The 17,681-nt window shown below is 41.2% G+C and overlaps 2 protein-coding genes across 5 annotated transcripts in view; both read right to left on the minus strand.

Annotated features, from left to right (window-relative positions):
- The window catches only part of zgc:162952 (PKc_LIMK_like_unk domain-containing protein), a 28,585-nt gene extending 18,277 nt beyond the window's left edge, over positions 1-10,308 (minus strand). Inside the window, exons 1-2 of one of the 2 annotated variants that reach the window (XM_004565822.5) lie at positions 10,000-10,308; positions 8,717-8,783 (exon numbers count right to left, since the gene is read on the minus strand). In XM_004565822.5, coding sequence (XP_004565879.1) covers positions 8,717-8,747 — 31 coding nt within the window. In that variant the 5' untranslated portion in view covers positions 8,748-8,783; positions 10,000-10,308. The remainder of the gene's footprint in view (positions 1-8,716; positions 8,784-9,999) is intronic. The other variant, XM_012923151.5, reaches the window with a different exon arrangement.
- A 2,976-nt stretch (positions 10,309-13,284) lies between these two features.
- b3galt8 (beta-1,3-galactosyltransferase 8) lies at positions 13,285-17,109 on the minus strand. Of its 3 annotated transcripts, none has more exons than XM_076890672.1 (2): positions 16,206-17,109; positions 13,285-13,964 (listed from the first exon to the last, which is right to left on the minus strand). In XM_076890672.1, the coding sequence occupies exons 1-2, from the start codon at positions 16,931-16,933 to the stop codon at positions 13,886-13,888; spliced, it is 807 nt and encodes a 268-aa protein (XP_076746787.1). In that variant the 5' UTR covers positions 16,934-17,109; the 3' UTR covers positions 13,285-13,885. The 3 variants fall into 3 exon arrangements, with proteins under 3 accessions (XP_076746787.1, XP_004565881.2, XP_076746786.1); XM_004565824.2 differs by lacking the exon at positions 13,285-13,964 and adding an exon at positions 14,062-14,688 and having other exon boundaries at positions 16,206-17,108; XM_076890671.1 differs by lacking the exon at positions 13,285-13,964 and having other exon boundaries at positions 14,062-17,108.
- Positions 17,110-17,681: the final 572 nt, after the last annotated feature.

The raw sequence follows: 17,681 nt of genomic DNA on the forward strand, positions 1-17,681 counted from the left end.
AAAATTTGCAAAGGCATTAGTGGAAGGAAACTGACCTGGGACAATGTAAGTACAAATCCTCCAATTTCCTCCAACTCCTCCAAAAAATGATTGTGCTAGCTTATTTGGTTGCAATTCTACCGGGATTTAAAAATTGTTACGCAAATCGGAAAGCACATGCTCCAATGGGCTTAAAACGGTTAACGGCTAAAAAATACGATATTTATTTTAACATTCAACGTTTTCTTTAAATCACAACTCATAAAACTCTGAAACCATTCAGAAGCACAAATAAGCACTGGGGCCCGGCCCTGGCCCGGTGGCCTTTGGTACATTGGTGAAACTAAGGACCTCTTTAGCTGGCAGGGAGGTTTTTACCATCTTTTTGCAGGTTTTAAATACACTTTAAAACAGCACGCATCAACAACACATGTGAGTGGATGGAGTGGCGTCTTCACACCACCATTCTGTGTTTGCCGTCCGCGGATGGAGGCCGGGAGGAGGAGCTGGCTGTCAGGTCAGGCTGGTGGACTGCTGGGGCGATCGTGGCTCAAGAGTTGGGAGTTTGCCTTGTAATCGGAAGGTTTCCGGTTCGAGCCCCGGCTTGGACAGTCTCGGTCATTGTGTCCTTGGGCAAGACAGTTCACCCCTTGCCTACTGGTGGTGGTCAGAGGGCCTGGTGGCGCCAGTGTCCAGCAGCCTTGCCTCTGTCAGTGCGCCCCAGGGCGGCTGTGGCTACAACGTAGCTTGCCATCACCAGTGTGTAAATGTGTGTGTGAATGGGTGGATGACTGGATGTGTAAAGCGCTTTGGGGTCCTTAGGGACTAGTAAAGCGCTATACAAATACAGGCCATTTACCATTTATCTTCTGCTGCAAGGACCAGGGAGGTCTGCTTGTCTCCACCTCAAAGTGAAGGGGACTATCTCCTGGGTTCTGGGGGCTGATTGCCCCTCTGGGGGTATTGGTGCCTGGATCTGGGAGTACACAGTGTGTATGGGGGAGTGTAAATGTGTGTACGCCATCCAATTCTGCACTGTGACAGCTGCTGCTGCATGACCCCTCCCCCAAAGCTCTCCTCTGCTCTTCTCTGAGTGGGCGCCGTGACTGTCCCTGCAGTGGTCATCATGGGGGGGCCTCTGGATGTCTGGGGCCCAGGTCTCATCCATGCCGGCTTTAGGTGCTGACAGGAGGGCCTGTGGCTCCCCGCACCCACTATTAGCGCTCACACACACAGGTGTACAAACAGGTATGCACAGACACAGTATCTTGGGCTGCTACTGCCTCTAAAAATATCTTGTATTATTAGTACTGTGTGCTGTTCACTAACATTGTCTCTGTTATTTTTGCATATGTTGGCTGTTGCTGTGGTTTCTCTGCTGTTTTCTGTTTTTTTCTCTAAACAGGTGTTGAAGCAGACTCCCAGTGTTTTTTCTCTCTCTCCATCTCTCTTCTCCTTTATTGTTCTCTCCTTCTGTTAACTTTCTCCCCAACTTCACATACTTTTTTTTCTCTTTTCCGTCCGCCGGTCTTATACATTGTGGTTCTAATAACCCAACATAAAAAAATCCTAATAAAATATCACTATCAAGTAGACAGTTATAGCAAATGCCATAATGCTCTACTTGCGAAAGCAAATCTGTTGGCATTTTTTCACCTTCAGACAACAATTCTGATTGCTACACTGCCAGATGGGACAGAGGAAAAAAGCAAAACAAAACAACAACTAAATGGCTACGTATGTCTCTATGCATAAATATATGAATGAAAAATTACAAAAAAAAAAAAAAAAGAGAGAGAAAATGAACTGGAAATTCACTTCCAGAATTGCAGCCATTAACAAAAGTGGGCAACTTTGATACTTGTAGTCACATGTGAACAATTTCTCTATGCATACAATAGTCCAACATGTGCAGGACATGAGCAACACTGTTGTTCAGTCAGGAAGTCTGGGTGTCATTGGTAACAACAATTTTTTTTGTTTTGTTTTTTTTGTGCAAAGAAAGCCTTGCAGTCCAAACTCTACATAATTAAAAATAAAATAAGTATAGTTCAGCATCAAGCTCTCATATTTACACATTTGCAGAAAATATTTACACAAAACTCAACACTGAGTGTGAGTGAAGATCTCTGCAAAACCTTTTTAACCAAGATCTACTAACAATTCATCCCTATCACTGAGTAAAAAAGTAGGCAACTGAACTTCCTCAGGGTTTATTAAGACATTTCGCTTCACATCCAAGACGCTTCATTAATTCTAAAACAACTGTTGGAAAGCCAAAGGTAATAAATCCCTAATGAGGCTGTCCCATAGGTGGTAGCCCTGAGGGTCACTAACCCACTAACGATTATATGAGTCATCACATGAGTTAAGGTGTGGAAAAAACATGTGGGTCATTCCCGTCACCGGGGCCGACAGGTGAAACCGCTGTGACACATTGCCCCAGCCCACCATAATGTTAGCTATTGACAGCACCTTAGGCAAGGTGCGAGTGGGGGTTAAACCACCTGGACTCCTGGGATTCACTTTAAGTGGTGATTCACAGTGTATGCAGTTGACCTCCTTTACTCTTCCCTCAAAGAAGGGCATCCTTGAATGTGAATGTGTGCCGTTTCTCCTTTGAGTGCAGAGGTCCAAGTATTCCTCACTGCACTGCACTGCACAAACTTTTTAAGCTTGCATTGGGTGTTTTGTCTTTCATGTCTGGTATTCTTTGCTGTGCATTGAGGTTTGGATAAATGCCTGTTTTAAGAGTTTTCTTTATATGTGTGCAATCCTTTTCTTTTTTTTCTTTAGAGGAAAGAAGAAATGCAGTTTGTGGGGACAGGTTAATTGAGTAATCCAAATTGCCCATAGGTGTGAATGCGGGAGTGAATGTGAGTGCAAACGGTTGTCTGTCCCTGTGTATTGGCCCTGCGACAGACTTGCGACCTGTCCAGGGTGTACCCCGCCCCTCGCCCTATGACAGCTGGGATAGGCTCCAGCGCCCCCCGCGACCCTGAAAAGGATAAGCGGAAGCAAATGGATGGATGGATGGATGGATGGATGGAAAGAAGGGGTGATTAGGACCCTACACCCAAAGTTCTAGTGGCCAGTTGGAGTCAAACAGCAGGTAATGATCTGTGTGTGTGTGTGTGTGTGTGTGTGTGTGTGTGTGTGTGTGTGTGTGTAGGGGGGGGTTCCGATAAAATTCAGCATTGAGGTTTCCATCCTCCTTCATTGGTATGTTCCCTGGTGAACTTTTCAGTGGGGGTGTCATTTTCTTGGATTTTGCTTTTGACCAAGGTGTTTCAAAAAACAGACCTAAAGAAGCACAGTTGCCTTCTTTTCAAGCTCTCAAGACAGCAAGGAGGTTTTTCCTTTCCACTTCTTTTCCACATCTTTCTTCACTGACCTCTCTGTGTGCGTTTACTGTGCTAAAGATCAAGTTACAGGCTTTTGTTTCTTTTTTACCTTGAATCTATTTCTGCTACACCACCCCACACTTTCGCAGCGTCTGGTTTTGTTTTTACTGGAGCATCTGGAACATTAAGTGTCAAGTGTCAACAAAAAAAACAATCTCAAGTTTGTACTGTTTCAGTTTCCCAATGCTTTCGTTACAATATAATTAAGAGGATGGAAAGATTCTCAGATACAACAAAGTTGTAATGGTGGTAATTCTGTAATGTGCTCTGCCCTGCGGTATAGTTCTTAATACCATGGTGAAGTGGTAATGTGGTTGTGGCTCCAACCACATCCCCATGGAAGAAAATTCCATAGTTGCGCACATTTAAGCGTAATCTCTTGGTAATGACTACACAAAAATGATGAGATGATACAGGGGGAGGGGCCAGACACAGACAAACAGTTATGTAGGCAATTTGGTCTAGCCAGGTTAAATCATCGCTGGAGAACAAGATTCATTTTGTTGTGAGATTAAACAGTAAAACACTGAAGAGTATATATAAATGTTTAAATAAGTTTATTTGGCATCTCTTGTAGTATCTGTTGTTTTAGTAGCTGCGTCACTGCCTCAAGGACGAGCTATCAGTGATCGCCAGTGGCAACAGCTGGCCAGGCAAGGCAATGTTTTGAAAATTTCATTTCCCCGTTGATGCATGAAATTATTATTACAAGATTCAAAATCAACTGAATCTTCCTCGTTGCGGTTTTATGTCACACCTTGCAACACCGTTGTGCATAAGTGAAAGTACACAGGTTTGTACTGAGAATTCTGTGCTACTTTGAAATTAATGTGTGTGGAACAGCGACACTGATCAGCACTCAGACACTGATCTCCGATTGCCCGACTGATTCTTTTCTTTTGTTTCTTTCCCTAAATCGAAGCATAATGTGACTGTGCATTTGCAGAGACACGCACTTACATCGTCTCCTAAACTTTTCTCCCCTCTTGGTATTTGTGAAAAGCTCTGCTGTGTACAGGAATGGCAGGTGAAGCTCACAGTAGAGACAAGATATTTTACACAATGCTTACACACAGCATGCATTTTGATTTATTGAGCTAAAAGAGAAGGGTATATTTTATATTAATATAAGATTTAATTTAAGACATGGTAACATGTAGCAACCAAACCCCCAATTAAGCAACAGTAAACTAATTAACTGAAAAGCAAATAAAATAAACACTTAAAATGGCATTTGTTAAAAACCACCTCAAGCTGTTGCACTGTCATAAGTTGATTGTAACCATAGATCCACTGAGAACTTTCGCCAGCACATGTGACCCATATGGTACCCATGCAGACAGTGGCGTAAAAGGATTGCATGTGTCTATGCGCATGGTCTATAAAATGTCAATTAATGTTCATTGATCAACCAAAATTCTTTGGTTTTTCCAAATGCAATCAGGCCATCTGGGAGTCTCACCATATTAGCGAGTGTGTCTCTTTCTCTCTGTGGTTATGCATGGCATGCAAACAAACAGTGAAGATTCTATTCCACAACAGAGTGACACCCAACCGCTTATGGAAACACTGGGCAGAGAGATGCCTCACTCTATATTTTCTTCTGAAAAAGAAAAATGCCATTTGAGAACAAGACACCACTTGTACAAGATGGCTGAGTGGGCTGAAAACAGCGCTGGAGGTCATACAAAATGTGGAAACAGCACAATGTATCTCTGTCCCCTTCTACTGCCTCCCACCATCGCTGCAGCAACACTGAACTCATCCAGTGTTTGAGCCAAACATCAATGTTTGTCAACTTCAGGCTATATAGGAAAAAAGTGCATTTCCACCCCCAAGAGACCAACGAAGACGAGTTGTCTGACTGGATCAAGTGTGGCAATCACTTTGTAAATTTTTGATGTTTCAAAATCAAAGATGGCTACAGTAAACATGCTCACATTCAAGCTTCACAACGTGGATAATGTGCATTAAACTTTCTATAAGAGAGACAAGGGGATAAACAAACTCGCCACCTAACTCAGCTCTTTGGCTAAGGCATAAAAACTACTTGATGTTGGCTGATGCATCAAAACTAGTTAGTTGGTATAAGTAAAAAATTATGGTTTGGGTTTAGAAAGACCCTTTCGAAATGTTAGCACATTAAAAAGTACTGATGTTACTTTCTGTGATATTTTACACCACAGAGAGGCGATATGAGGAAAACAACATGAGATTTTAGAGATGACATTCTCAGCATTTGCCACCTGCAAGGTGAGCACTTCGTTTAGTCGAGATGCACTCATCAGTATGATTTTATATAAAAATAAAACAAAACACGTGTGTATATCATAGAATCCTCTCCACCACAGCAAGTCTGCTTATAAAGAAATCCTTCCCTCAGTGATAGATTGAGGCAAACACCACTGATTACTTAAGAACTGCTTTTTAAATGGATGATCCATCCTACACAATCAGTGCAAACATGAGCCCTGCAGCTAAGCAGCCAAGATTCCCAGCCATGTAGCAGAACTGTCAAGGTAAACAAAAAGGCGGTAAAATTCTGACCTTGAAACAGCACGCCGAATACAACGCCAGCGGCTAACAGAGATAATAATCTAAATACAAATTTATTTAACTCACTGCCCCTACAGACCATTGAAAAGACGATAAGCCTGACGTCATCAGAAAAACTCCAGATATAAATTCTGTGTGAGCAAGCAGTAAAATATTTTATTATATTTACATATGGTTCTTTGTCTAAAATGTCAAATGGTAACTCTCAGATGTAGGTGTTTGTTTTGGCCAGCGATTAGCACAATCTCATATCTTTTGTAATACGTAATAGAGACAAACCCAGGAGTTCAGGGACAACAATGTTAATGGGAAAACAACTCAGTGCAATTATCTATGTGACCCAAAGAGTTCAAAGCTAAATAAATAAATGAAGAAACAGAAAAAATCTATAAATAAAATTGTATTTTACTACGTTCATGTTATAATAGCAATATTATTGCAAAGTTCTTTTTATATTTCACACCACTGATGTTGTTTCTGCTGCAACACCTTTCAAGAAATAATGTTAAAACTCTAAAAGTTTGCTCGCCAATTAGCACCTGTAAGCTAGAGCAACATCAAAGCCAAACCTATTCCAAATCAATTTATTTACACTAATAGAACATTTTTTTAACTATCTATCAAGCCAACTAGCTTGGTCTACTTATGAGCTTAAGTACCATAGAGGATACAGAATCGGGAACAGCGATGGGTAGTAACGTGTTAAGTAATGTGTTACTGTAATCCAATTTTTTTTTTTTCAAGTAACGAGTTAGGTAAGGGATTAATATTGCGAAAAAAGTAATTCGATTCTTGTTACTTTCTCGTAATCACGCTGCATTATTGCGTTACTAAACTGTGATTTTGTTTGTGAGAGTGTCTCATGACAATGGCGTAAGTGCGTGCAACCTCTGTGGCAGTGTGTGTAGATCAACAGAGTACGACCATGCAGCATTTAAAGCTTGGAAGTACTGACATTACTCTGAGTAAAAAAGTATACACCGCTGTACACTCTGCATGGAAAGAAAATTTTCTACAGCGAAAAATGAAACTTCAAATCTGAGCAAGCACCTAGCACACTGTCATGGGAATGTGACATTCACAGAGAAACCCTTGGATCCCCCCGCTGACATGACTGCGACACCGGGCAAACCTCCACCAGCCCCACTCCTGCTAAACAGCTGACAACAGATTTAAGAGCAGCAGGACTTAGTGTTGCTGAATCTTTTCATTTTATTTATTTTTGTTCTGTTTTACTTGCATCAATTTGAAAGAGTGAGTGTAAACACAGAAAGAATATTTTATTTTATATGCTGGAATATGCAGAAAATAGGTTTAAATGTTAAACCTATTTTCTGCATATAATTTAATTTTTGCGTGATTTAATGTGCATAAAATTAAAAGATTAAAGCCAATAAAACACATTTTAAAAAGAGACTTTTTCATTTGATTCAATTTTATATGATGGATTATGCAGGAAAAAAAATAGAATTGGGCTGACAGGTCTATTGCTTTATTACCTATTTAGGTTGTATATCGTGTTTTTAAAAAGTAACTAAGTAATAAGTAACTAATTACTTTTGAAAATTAGCAATTACTATTGCTATTTTCAACTAACTTGACCAACACTGACAGGGAATACAGTGTTGATAATTCAGACTCACCTCTACTACATTAAATATGATTAAAGAGCAAAAAGATCACAAGTGAAACTAGCCAACAGAAGCTAGTTATTCCAGCTATCACAGCTAATGTGGGAAAGCAGTATATTTGCTCAAATTGGTAGTGAGTTCAGTCACTCGCCTCAAAGCCTATATAACTTCAAAGATGTCAAGTGGGTAGGTCCTTAAATAAAAGTTAGTTCACCTGTCAAGTTCTACCCATGCCATTTCGCAGCAACTAAATTACAATTTGTGGAGGAAAGTAAGGAGTAATTAGTTAAGTATTTGTAGTTCATTTCTGTTCAAGCGATTCATAATTTTCATATCGATGCTACTCGCCATATTACTAAAAACAGTACTATGCAGTTGCAGTTATTTGACAGCTTGACCCAAGTTAATCGCAAACTGAGTGCACATTGACAGCAGCCTGATAGCAGACTGACAAAGCCGTCTTAATGCATGCAATGCAAGTCGACTGCGAGTGTTCACAAACCTGGTTCCTGTTCTTAAAGCAGCCATTTCAAAAGGTAAGAACAAACCACAAGTTCATCGCATCGTGGGTTAGCAATTCATTAACAGGTTTTCAGTGTCACAAAGTTGGCTCTTTTTAACACAGATGGATCATCACTGTAACTTCTAACCTGCTCCAATGCAGATTATTGTGATCATTTTATAAAAACTGACATGTTATTTTAGCAAGTCACCAAGTCAAATGCAGACATTTGTAGCTGGTAACTTCAAGCCTACACAGGATGTGTTGAACATGGAGCCCAGGTAACGGGACACCTCTGTAACGCACCATCTCTGGACACATTTAGACAGGCTGCTGCTGAGCAAAGTCTTTCTATTTCAGAACATTGCAGAGCTAGACACAAATACCCTACAGCAGATTCACCTGCTTAAAGCAAGAGTCCATCAAATACACACTTATTTAACACATACAGCCGCTGCTGTGGAGGTGACACACTGACATTACAGTAAGCAGTGCAGCACCGAAACACATCACAGCTCGAGACGAGCGATAAAGTTGTGATTTCTCAGTTCACTGTCAGATTGCTTTGGAGTCGTTGCATTTACAATCCATTGGCAAACTACATGAAAATGGAATGAAAATTCATTAAAAATCTTAATACTTACTCCACTGATTTAATAAGCTATTCATGTGCATCTTGTAGTGGAACAAATCCAGAAGCTTCTGCAGAAACTGAGGAGGAACCACAGTCAAAAAGCACACACACACACACACACACACACATGCACACACACAGCTTTTTACAAAGACAAGACAAGAGAAAAACAAGCAAGCAAGCAACACTCAACAATAACACAAACACTGATTGACAGACAGGACACTGAACTACGAGACAGCTGTTACTTCATGCATTATGGTTAAAAACTGCTAAAGAAACAAAATCAGTGCCTTTGCACAAAAAGACATACAAACCTTCCTGTTTATGATTATTATTATTCATGATGCTGAATTAACACCACTGTCACAGTGGTTCACAACCCATGTGACCTGTGATCCTTCCTTATCAGTGAGTGATTTTTTTTTTCTTTCCAGGAGAGTTATAAACCTTAAAAAGCAAAAACATTAACCTTGATTTTGAATTCTGTACTTTAATTGGAATATCAATATTTTGACCAGTGTAAAAATTAGCAGCTAACGCTAGCAAGCTTGAGTAACAAGCAGCATCCATAAACTGTACAAGTGCAGTTGAATGGTCAGTACCTCACACTAGGCCGTATCATTTGTCAGAGAACAACAGCTCAAACACAGCAGAGACATCCACTTTAGCAGCTTCACTTAGCAGAATTCACTCGTTAAAGAGTTGCCATAAAAATGAAAACTATCCATAATGGCCAACATTTTTTGTACCATGTTACACGCATGTGTTTGAATCCTGTTTAAAGTGGCCACTTTGAAATAAGATTCTATGGGGATTGACTCATTTTTAGAGTCAAAGTCAAGTGGACATTAGAGGAACTGCAGCTTTTTGGAACTTTGTCACTGGTTTCATTTCTCAGCTTAGAAAGCTGAGGTGACACTTTTAAATGGATCATGCTAAACAAATTTGATATCACACATTATAATTAGTCCTGTTGCTAAACTGTAAATATCTGTTAAGACAGCTTTAAGGATGTGCACACCTAACCACAAAGCACGTTTCCTTTTTCTCTCTTCTATCTGACTTTAAGTTAAAAAAAAAAAAAAATGGCCCCTCTTCAGAGTTTCTGGGGACCGCACTATGAATGACTACCCCTGGGTGAAACCAGTGGGCACTATCACAGTTTGGTGTTTTCCATTGTAGTCAATATTAAGTTCGGATGGTGCTGAGCATTTCGCGCCTAGTGGCAGACAGACTTTAGTTTTAACCGTTTAACATAACCCACTTTCTGTTAAATCGTCCAGCACTTACATAGACTGAGTCCCAGCGTCGATGTGCAGATCTGCTTTAAAGTGTCGCTGAAATACTTGGCATCATATATCCGCTCTACTTCGCTGTGTGTGCAGGAAGTCGCGGTTGTTTTGGTAGCTTTCTTCACAGAGAGCGGGTGGTAAAGTCAGCTCACGGCGTCGGTGTTGAAACGAGCCTCGCTAATGCAAATGCATGTTTCATGTGTTGTCTTAGGAACCAGCTTCACCAGCACGTCGGTGGATGAAACTCCACCCACGAGGAGAGGAGGCCGGCCAGCGCGGGCAGGCAGGGAGACAGCCTCAAAGAGTCTGTGTTGATGTCGGGAGGATACTGAGGAAATGATGAACATTTTCACATACAGTGGCGATTTTTGTTTTTTACAGGCTTTATGACACACTGGATTTAAATGTATTGTTAGAGGGCAACTATTGTACTTCAAGGGCCCTGCAAGCCTGTGCTGAGTCTTCACAACAATACTGACTATAAAGGATACAGTGCTGTCACAGCTGTTCGTACTGATGAGAAGTATCTAGATACAGCACAGAGGTGGGAGTGTTTTGAACAATGCTGAGCACTGGCTCAGAGCATAAACTCCCACTCAGTCAGTGTGGGAAATGAATAGATTGGAGCAGACCGCGCACAAATAAACGAAAAATGGACGTAGGGGCGCGGGGGTCTGTATATGACAAGGGTAACACAACAATACAGGATCATTTAGGCTAACCCTTTTCTGTCACTATCAATCAAGGTAATTAGCAACATAATTTGTGGATTAACATACTTGATAGCACCAGAAAATTATTTATTGACATATTATCTCAAAATGGAATCCCTACAGGGTAGTCCTGTTAGTCCCTTTAGTCTGATTTACATTTCAAATTACATAATGCCAGCTTCAAAACGCAAGACCAGGTCCCCACCACAGCAAAGCAACGCAGTGAATATGTTATATTTACACCGTAAAAAGTTCCACTTTTAACAGCATGTACATCTAGATAGTTTGATATTTTTTTCCAATTTGTTTATTTAAAATAAATGCCACGCAGTCTGACAGACATAAAATAGTATTTCCAAAAAAAAGGGTAATTCCAAAAGAGCTATTAACTGAAAGCCTGGCATATGTCATCGTGGTGCACAGTCAAAGTCAACTGGAGGACAAAAGAAGAAGTGGCAAGCCTAAAAAAACACCTACAGCAGAAGAACAGTATCTAAAGGCCTGTGCTTACAAAAGAGCAAAAGCAAAAACCTGACACCGGACCGAGGGATGCATTTGGACCTTCAGCTGATTCGTCTAGTGTTCACCAAGCCTCATCAGTAATGGTGTCAGTGGAAAGGTGACTGTCAAGAAGCCATATGTTTTCATGGAGTGATGAATCCAAATGTGATTTTTTTTCAAACTGTTATGGATATGTAAGCTCAGGATAAAGTGTTTACAGCCATCTGTACAACGCAGTGGCTGCTCTGTCAGATTTTGGGGCTGCATTTCAGTCTGTGGTGTTGGAGATCTTGTTCAATTTGATTGAATTAGGGATGAAGAAAACAATCTTTTGATCTACTATGTGATATCATCTGGAAAACATCTGATTTCCAATAACTAGATAGGAAAATACATAGTGGAACACTATCAGTCATGGGTTGGCCTTCCCGGAGCTCAGACATTATTGAAGCTGTGTGAACGCAACAAAAAGCAGAAACATCCAAAGAAGAGCTCTGATTGTCCTTCAAGAAGCCTGGAGAACTATTCCTGAAGACTACTTAAAGACATTACAGGAGAGCTTGCCTAAGAGAGTTTAGACTGTGATAAAGAATAAAGGTGATCGTACCAAATACTGACTTTTAAGCTTGTTGAAAACTATCTGATGTAGTCTTTATGAAAAACTGTGTCTACCTTAAAGTTTAAAGGTCAGCTTGCACACAGGCGTGTCGCCCAGAAGCTGACGAATATCTGTGTGTTCACAAGAGGTGTGTCGAGCTTCTTGAAAGAAACACTGGCACCGTCTTCTCCCTGTGAGCGATGCGTTTGGTTTACTGCCAGCTCAGAAGGGAAAAAAAATACATGCAGACTGTCAGCTGCGAGGCTGCTGTGGGTGTTGCAGGTTTGCTGTGAGGCTGCCATCTGCTGACAATCAGCCATGCTGGTGAATCATGGAGACTCAGCTGTCCATTTCTGAGCCCACTCACCGGTGCTGTTGCAATCATCAGTCAGCACTCCAGTCATTACACAGCATCAAATGCTAATTGCATTTTTTTTCTCTTGTTTACTTATCTAACATGAGATTTTTTTTTCCTTTACTTCAACCAGGGGTGTTGCTGTATTTCCCATTTGTTTGTCCATCTGTACGTGCTACAACAACGACCTTTCTGATTTGAATAAAAATTGGTGGAGTGGTTGAGAACCTGTTAAATTTTGTTGTCTGCACCTTGAGCAGTGTACAGAGCCCTCAGTGGGTCTAAACTGCAGCTGTGTTTATGCCCAATTTTTAATTCGTGGAAATCTCAAAAATTTCACAGGCCACACCTTGAATCACAACCAATCAAAACCTGCATAAAATATACATCAAAAAGTGACATTATCGTCTAATCAGACAGGACAGGATGCCCCGTTCTGATGTGTTAAAGTGTTGCTAGAAATATTACAGTTACAGACACCTCTAGGATTATCTGTAAAATCATTACAATACATAACATTTGAAGTTTTTTCCACATCACACTGGTTGTTTTCACAGAGGTCTGCCAGCAGCAGTACATTCCAGCTATAAATGAAGCGATCAAACATCCTGCTTTAATTCTGCTTCAGTGCTTCTATTTTTACCACCAGCAAGTTCCTCATTCTCACTCTCAGCTTCTTCCTGCTGCTTTCCTACTGTTGGGTACTTCCATCTTCATCTGCGCTCTCAATCTCTCCAGGCTGGATTTTCAGTGCTACCTATGCTTTATTCCCCATTGAAGCACCATAGAAAATACCCCAACGTGTTTTTCTTTTGAGAGGAATTGCAGTGAGGTGCACTGGTAAGGAAGGCGATGTTGTAGCCATGTGCTTCTGTCCACACTGGTGCTTGCGTGTGTCGCTGCATGCTTGGCTGAATAAGATGCATTTAAGGATACGGTTGAAACAACACTGACTGTAACGTGACTTCTCTGAAGATGAAAGATGCTGTTGTCTACATGACACTTTCCTCAAACTTCATGTGGTTTTCTGACAAATATATCTGAATCTTATATAATAGATTCAGAAGACACTGAATTTTCTTTTTATTTACATTTTACCCATTGCCAACAATGTGCCAAAGAACTTCAGACCTACTTGTAGTGACTTTTTAAACTCGTTCAAAATGCCATAAATATAAAGATTTACGCATTTAATTACTGGGTAACACAGATTCAGAAATTCTTTAGTTACAGCAAAAAGAGAAAAAGAGAAAACTGAATACAATGGATGTTTAATAAATGAAGCTGCTACACAGGTTCAATAGGGAACAACTGTAATCACACATCTCAGGTGGCTGTGGCTCAGGCAGTAAAGCAGTTCATGTAGCAGTCCAAAGATTAGGGAACTGATCTCTGGTGCTTCCTGTCGATACGAACCCTGAGTTGCCCCTGATGCATCCACCAGAACGTGTTTAAATGTTAGATAAATGTTGTGTGTGTGAGTGACGTGAAAGCACTTTGAGTGCTGAAATTAAATAGAAATGTGCTATATAAGAACCAGAACATTAATCTAGCTGTGTGTCTGTTCTTTAGATCACTTCCACTTCCCCATACTGTCAGACTCAATGCTGATATCTCTGCTCTTGTCCAATCAACTTCTTTCCCCTCTTCTCTGAGCCAATAAGCCTCCATTCTCTGTGCTCTTCTGTCTTTCAGATTCTCATTTGATCAGCCCTCCTCAAAAGCACCCCATAGTCACTGGAGCCACCATCTTCATCACCGCCAGCGTCCAGCCTCCAGGTGATGGCCCATGTAATCTATTCACCAAATGGCTTGTTATAATTCTGAATTGCAATAAATCACATTCAATTCATATTTTGTCAGAATAATAAATTATGGCCAAAACAAATCCAATAGGGTTAAACAAGGATACATTTAAAATTATTGCACAATAATATAACAAAAATGGAAAAATTCCTCCACTATTTAACACACATAACATCTCAAACACCCCACTCCACATTTTCCAAAACTTTTATTTATATAAAAATTATACACGCTAAATAGAAACAGCATTTGTCAAGGTTGGCAAAGGAGCCTCCAAAGGAGCAGCAGCAGTAATATTAAACAGGGATGATCAGGCTTCCTGTTTGACAGGCAAAAATTATATTGAACCAACTCACAGGTACCATTTTATCCCTGCAACACCCTACAGTTATCACAATAAATCACCAGCAGTAAACCTGATTTCTCATCTTCAAGTCGCTACTGCCACCTGCTGGTTCGTCATGTATGACTACTATGCATGAGTAAACGGGACCCTGACAAAAAAAGCTGCGGGATACACATAGCTTGATTGCAGTATAAAGTAATCAGTGCAATTTAGACATTTTTGTTTAACACATCGAGAATCATTCCAACAAACCCGTCTTAAAGTGCAGTGCACGAGCCACTGGTGAGGTATCTTTGGTATTTTTCTCTGCAGTACAAACAAACGTCACGGTGCAGGTCTGAGGACCGTGATTTGATCTTAATCTAAATCTGACAAACACACAAAAACAAAATGTTAATTCAGACAACACATGACTAGTCACCGAACGCTTTGCTTTAGAAATGTGTGTGTCAGTGCAGCTTTGCTCTCTTGAAATGCTGTGTTTTGTTTTGTTTTTTTGCTGCTGAACTCTAAAAAGGGCAAACTGCTTCAGAGGAGGGGGCATCCATGAGTCTTAACTGAGCGACTTACCATAACTTCCTGTCGCCAATTCAAACAGGAAGCAAAAAGTACTGTGTTGTGCTGGGTTTTGTGACTCCACGTACACATAGACCCTAAACCCATCAGGCACTAACAGGAGAATACTTTCAAAGAACCTTTGGTATAAAAGCACTTCTTTGGCATAGGCTAGGAGCAGTAAAAGAAGCTGAAGCACTGCAGTGAATACACATTTTCTTTCAAAGATCACAGAACTGTTGATTGCTCAAGGAAGGGACTGTAACATAGATGTTAAGCCCACTGATGAGTCAAACAGAAAATTCGGTCACATTTTTAACTCTTTGATTATTTTTTGGGTCAAAAAATAATATCACAAAGTAAAAAAGGTGGCAAGTCATTTTTTAAATGAATGTGTGACTTACTAACTGAAGCTAAGGTTTAAAGCTGTGTCTTAACGTGGCCTTAGCCCAAGGAGGTAGATCAGTACTCACTGGCAGGGTTTTATTCTGATCAGTGTTTAGGCACATCTGATCTTTGATGTTACTGACATGTCTGAGTTGAGCAACTTTTCAACATACTTTCTTTCCTCATCAGTTTTAAAATTTAAGGCAACAACCATTTTCATTCTCACTTTCCCTACAGCGATCATATTCTTCAGCAACTCATCTGATTGAGTTTAGTGTAATTTATGACAAAAAGGAAATATCAAAGTGTCACATTTGACAAGGTGGAACCGCCAAACTTTTGGCACAGAAATAAATTAAACACTTAACTTATCACAAAAGGGTTTTTTATAGCCTAAATGAGTACTTGATCAACTTTTGAGTTGAGTGTTAATACAAAAATGTTCCTATTTTTCTTTTTATTAGTAGATTTGAAAACATATCTGCTATAATTCTGTTTATGAAAAGCCAAATATTCAGTATTGAGTAAGGAGACTGATGAGGATGAGTCTAAACTAAGACCTGAAAGGTTTTCAAGAAGATATTTTTCTGTTGATAGACTGATCAGCTGATGCTGTTTGCCACCCTAACCTCTGTGTATCAGCTGGCCTTCTTTCCTTTGCAGCAGACTTACTCTCTTAGAATTGCCTGGTAAGGCACCAGGTAAATGTGATCAGCATCTTTCGTGGCTTTTGGCAAAGTCCTGCCAAACCCTCAGCAGCTTTGGTGCCTTAAAGCCATTAACAATGATCAACTTGGCGAAGGTGCACCTGTCGTACTTCAGGTTTTTGATTTCGAACAGGCTTCTGAAGAACGGCAGGCTGTAGGCGTACACAGGCCTGACACCCAGCATCCGCAAGCACAAGCCCACATAGACATCCTCCAAAGGGATGACCCGCACAAACCTGGAGGCCCAGGAGATCCTGGCTGCCAGGTCAGCGGAGAACACGTAACCGGCTCCAGACACGTAGGAGGGGAAGCTCTCCTCTGAATATAGCTCCTCTGACACGTACCACTTGCTGTTGGGCTCCCGCCGTGGCCTGCCATCCTGGATCACCGACCCTGTGATAAAGTTCTCCTTGGGGGAGTTCCTCAGCCACTGGATCAGGTAAAAGACATTAACGAAGATGTCTGCATCCACCTTCATGGCGTAGGACGCACCGGGGCAGTAAGTAGCCAGCCACCTCATCATCATCATGGTTTTGATTGTCAGATTGTGGTAATTATCCACAAAGTTCATCTGGACGATGTCTGCATGCTGCCTGCTCTCCTCCTCCAGTTTCTGCTGGAGGGCCGACATCTGTGGCCTCTGTGGGATCCCCACAAAGAAAAGAGTGAGGGTGTCCCGGCCAGAGGCGCTCCACGTTTTCCTGATGGCCTCCCGTGCCGCAGCGTCCTCAGCCCCCACGGGCACCATGAACACTAGGAAGGGGCTCCTGTGCCTGCAAACACTGGGCTGATTGAGGAGGTAGCGGTATGTCTGAGGGTCTACGAGACGGTACTCCTCCGGGGGAAGCGGGCTGGGCTCTGGCGTCTGTTTACTCAGTGAGCTCGCTAAGATATGCGCAGTCAGGGCCAGCACAGCGGCAGCACTGAGTAACTTCACCAGCCTCCGGATTAAAGTTGCCCGCATGGTCTAAAACTCTCTTTATTTCCCTAACGCGTCCGATAGCAGGCCCCTCAGCCCGGGTCCCCGTGATCCCACACGGAACATGTTTCCCAGCTGGGAGGACCGGGAAGTAGAAAGTTGTCCTACAAGCTGCCACTTCTTCTTCGTCTTCTTCCGCGGTTGAAGGCGTGTTACTGCCAACTCCACGGGTGCGTTCCAAAAGTACCTCCGACCTCCTACTCCTAACCACTTTCCTGACCTCGAAAACCACTTTATCGACTTCAAGGAAAATTTACGTTAGTCGTCTCCTCAGGATTGAGCCTCTAACTCGTCCTGCTGGCAGCAGATTGATGGTTTTTATTGAACTGGCTGCATCTTAGTTTATAAATGACAGTAAGGAGCAAGCTCTGTTTGCCCAAGTGCAACATATTTTGAGCTAGTTTTCCTTTCTTTCTAAAGTTTAGTTTTGAGTTTTTATGTTAGTAAGTTTTTCATACGTAATTTTCTTTAGGTTAATAAAGATAACCTACATATCTTTAGGTTACTTTTAGTTAAGTATAAACAACCTTGGAAAAGGCACTAATATTTCTTAATTTCCTAGTGAGACAAGAATCACATTAGATGTTTCAAGTTAGTGCTTTGTCACATTCAGAGTAAAATGTGTTCAGGTGTCGACATATGTCTGGTTATGGGAAGGCTCTCATTCTGCTTCTCTTGCACGGCTGATGTAGGTGGTCAGATGTTCATGACTCTGCTGCTGGTAGAAAAAAAC

The sequence above is a fragment of the Maylandia zebra genome, linkage group LG12, assembly GCF_041146795.1.
Source record: "Maylandia zebra isolate NMK-2024a linkage group LG12, Mzebra_GT3a, whole genome shotgun sequence".
Lineage (NCBI taxonomy): Eukaryota > Metazoa > Chordata > Actinopteri > Cichliformes > Cichlidae > Maylandia > Maylandia zebra.

Excerpts from the sequence above, each read along its gene's own strand:
- b3galt8 (XM_076890671.1), bottom strand. The coding sequence starts at position 16,933 with ATGCGGGCAACTTTAATCCGGAGGCTGGTGAAGTTACTCAGTGCTGCC.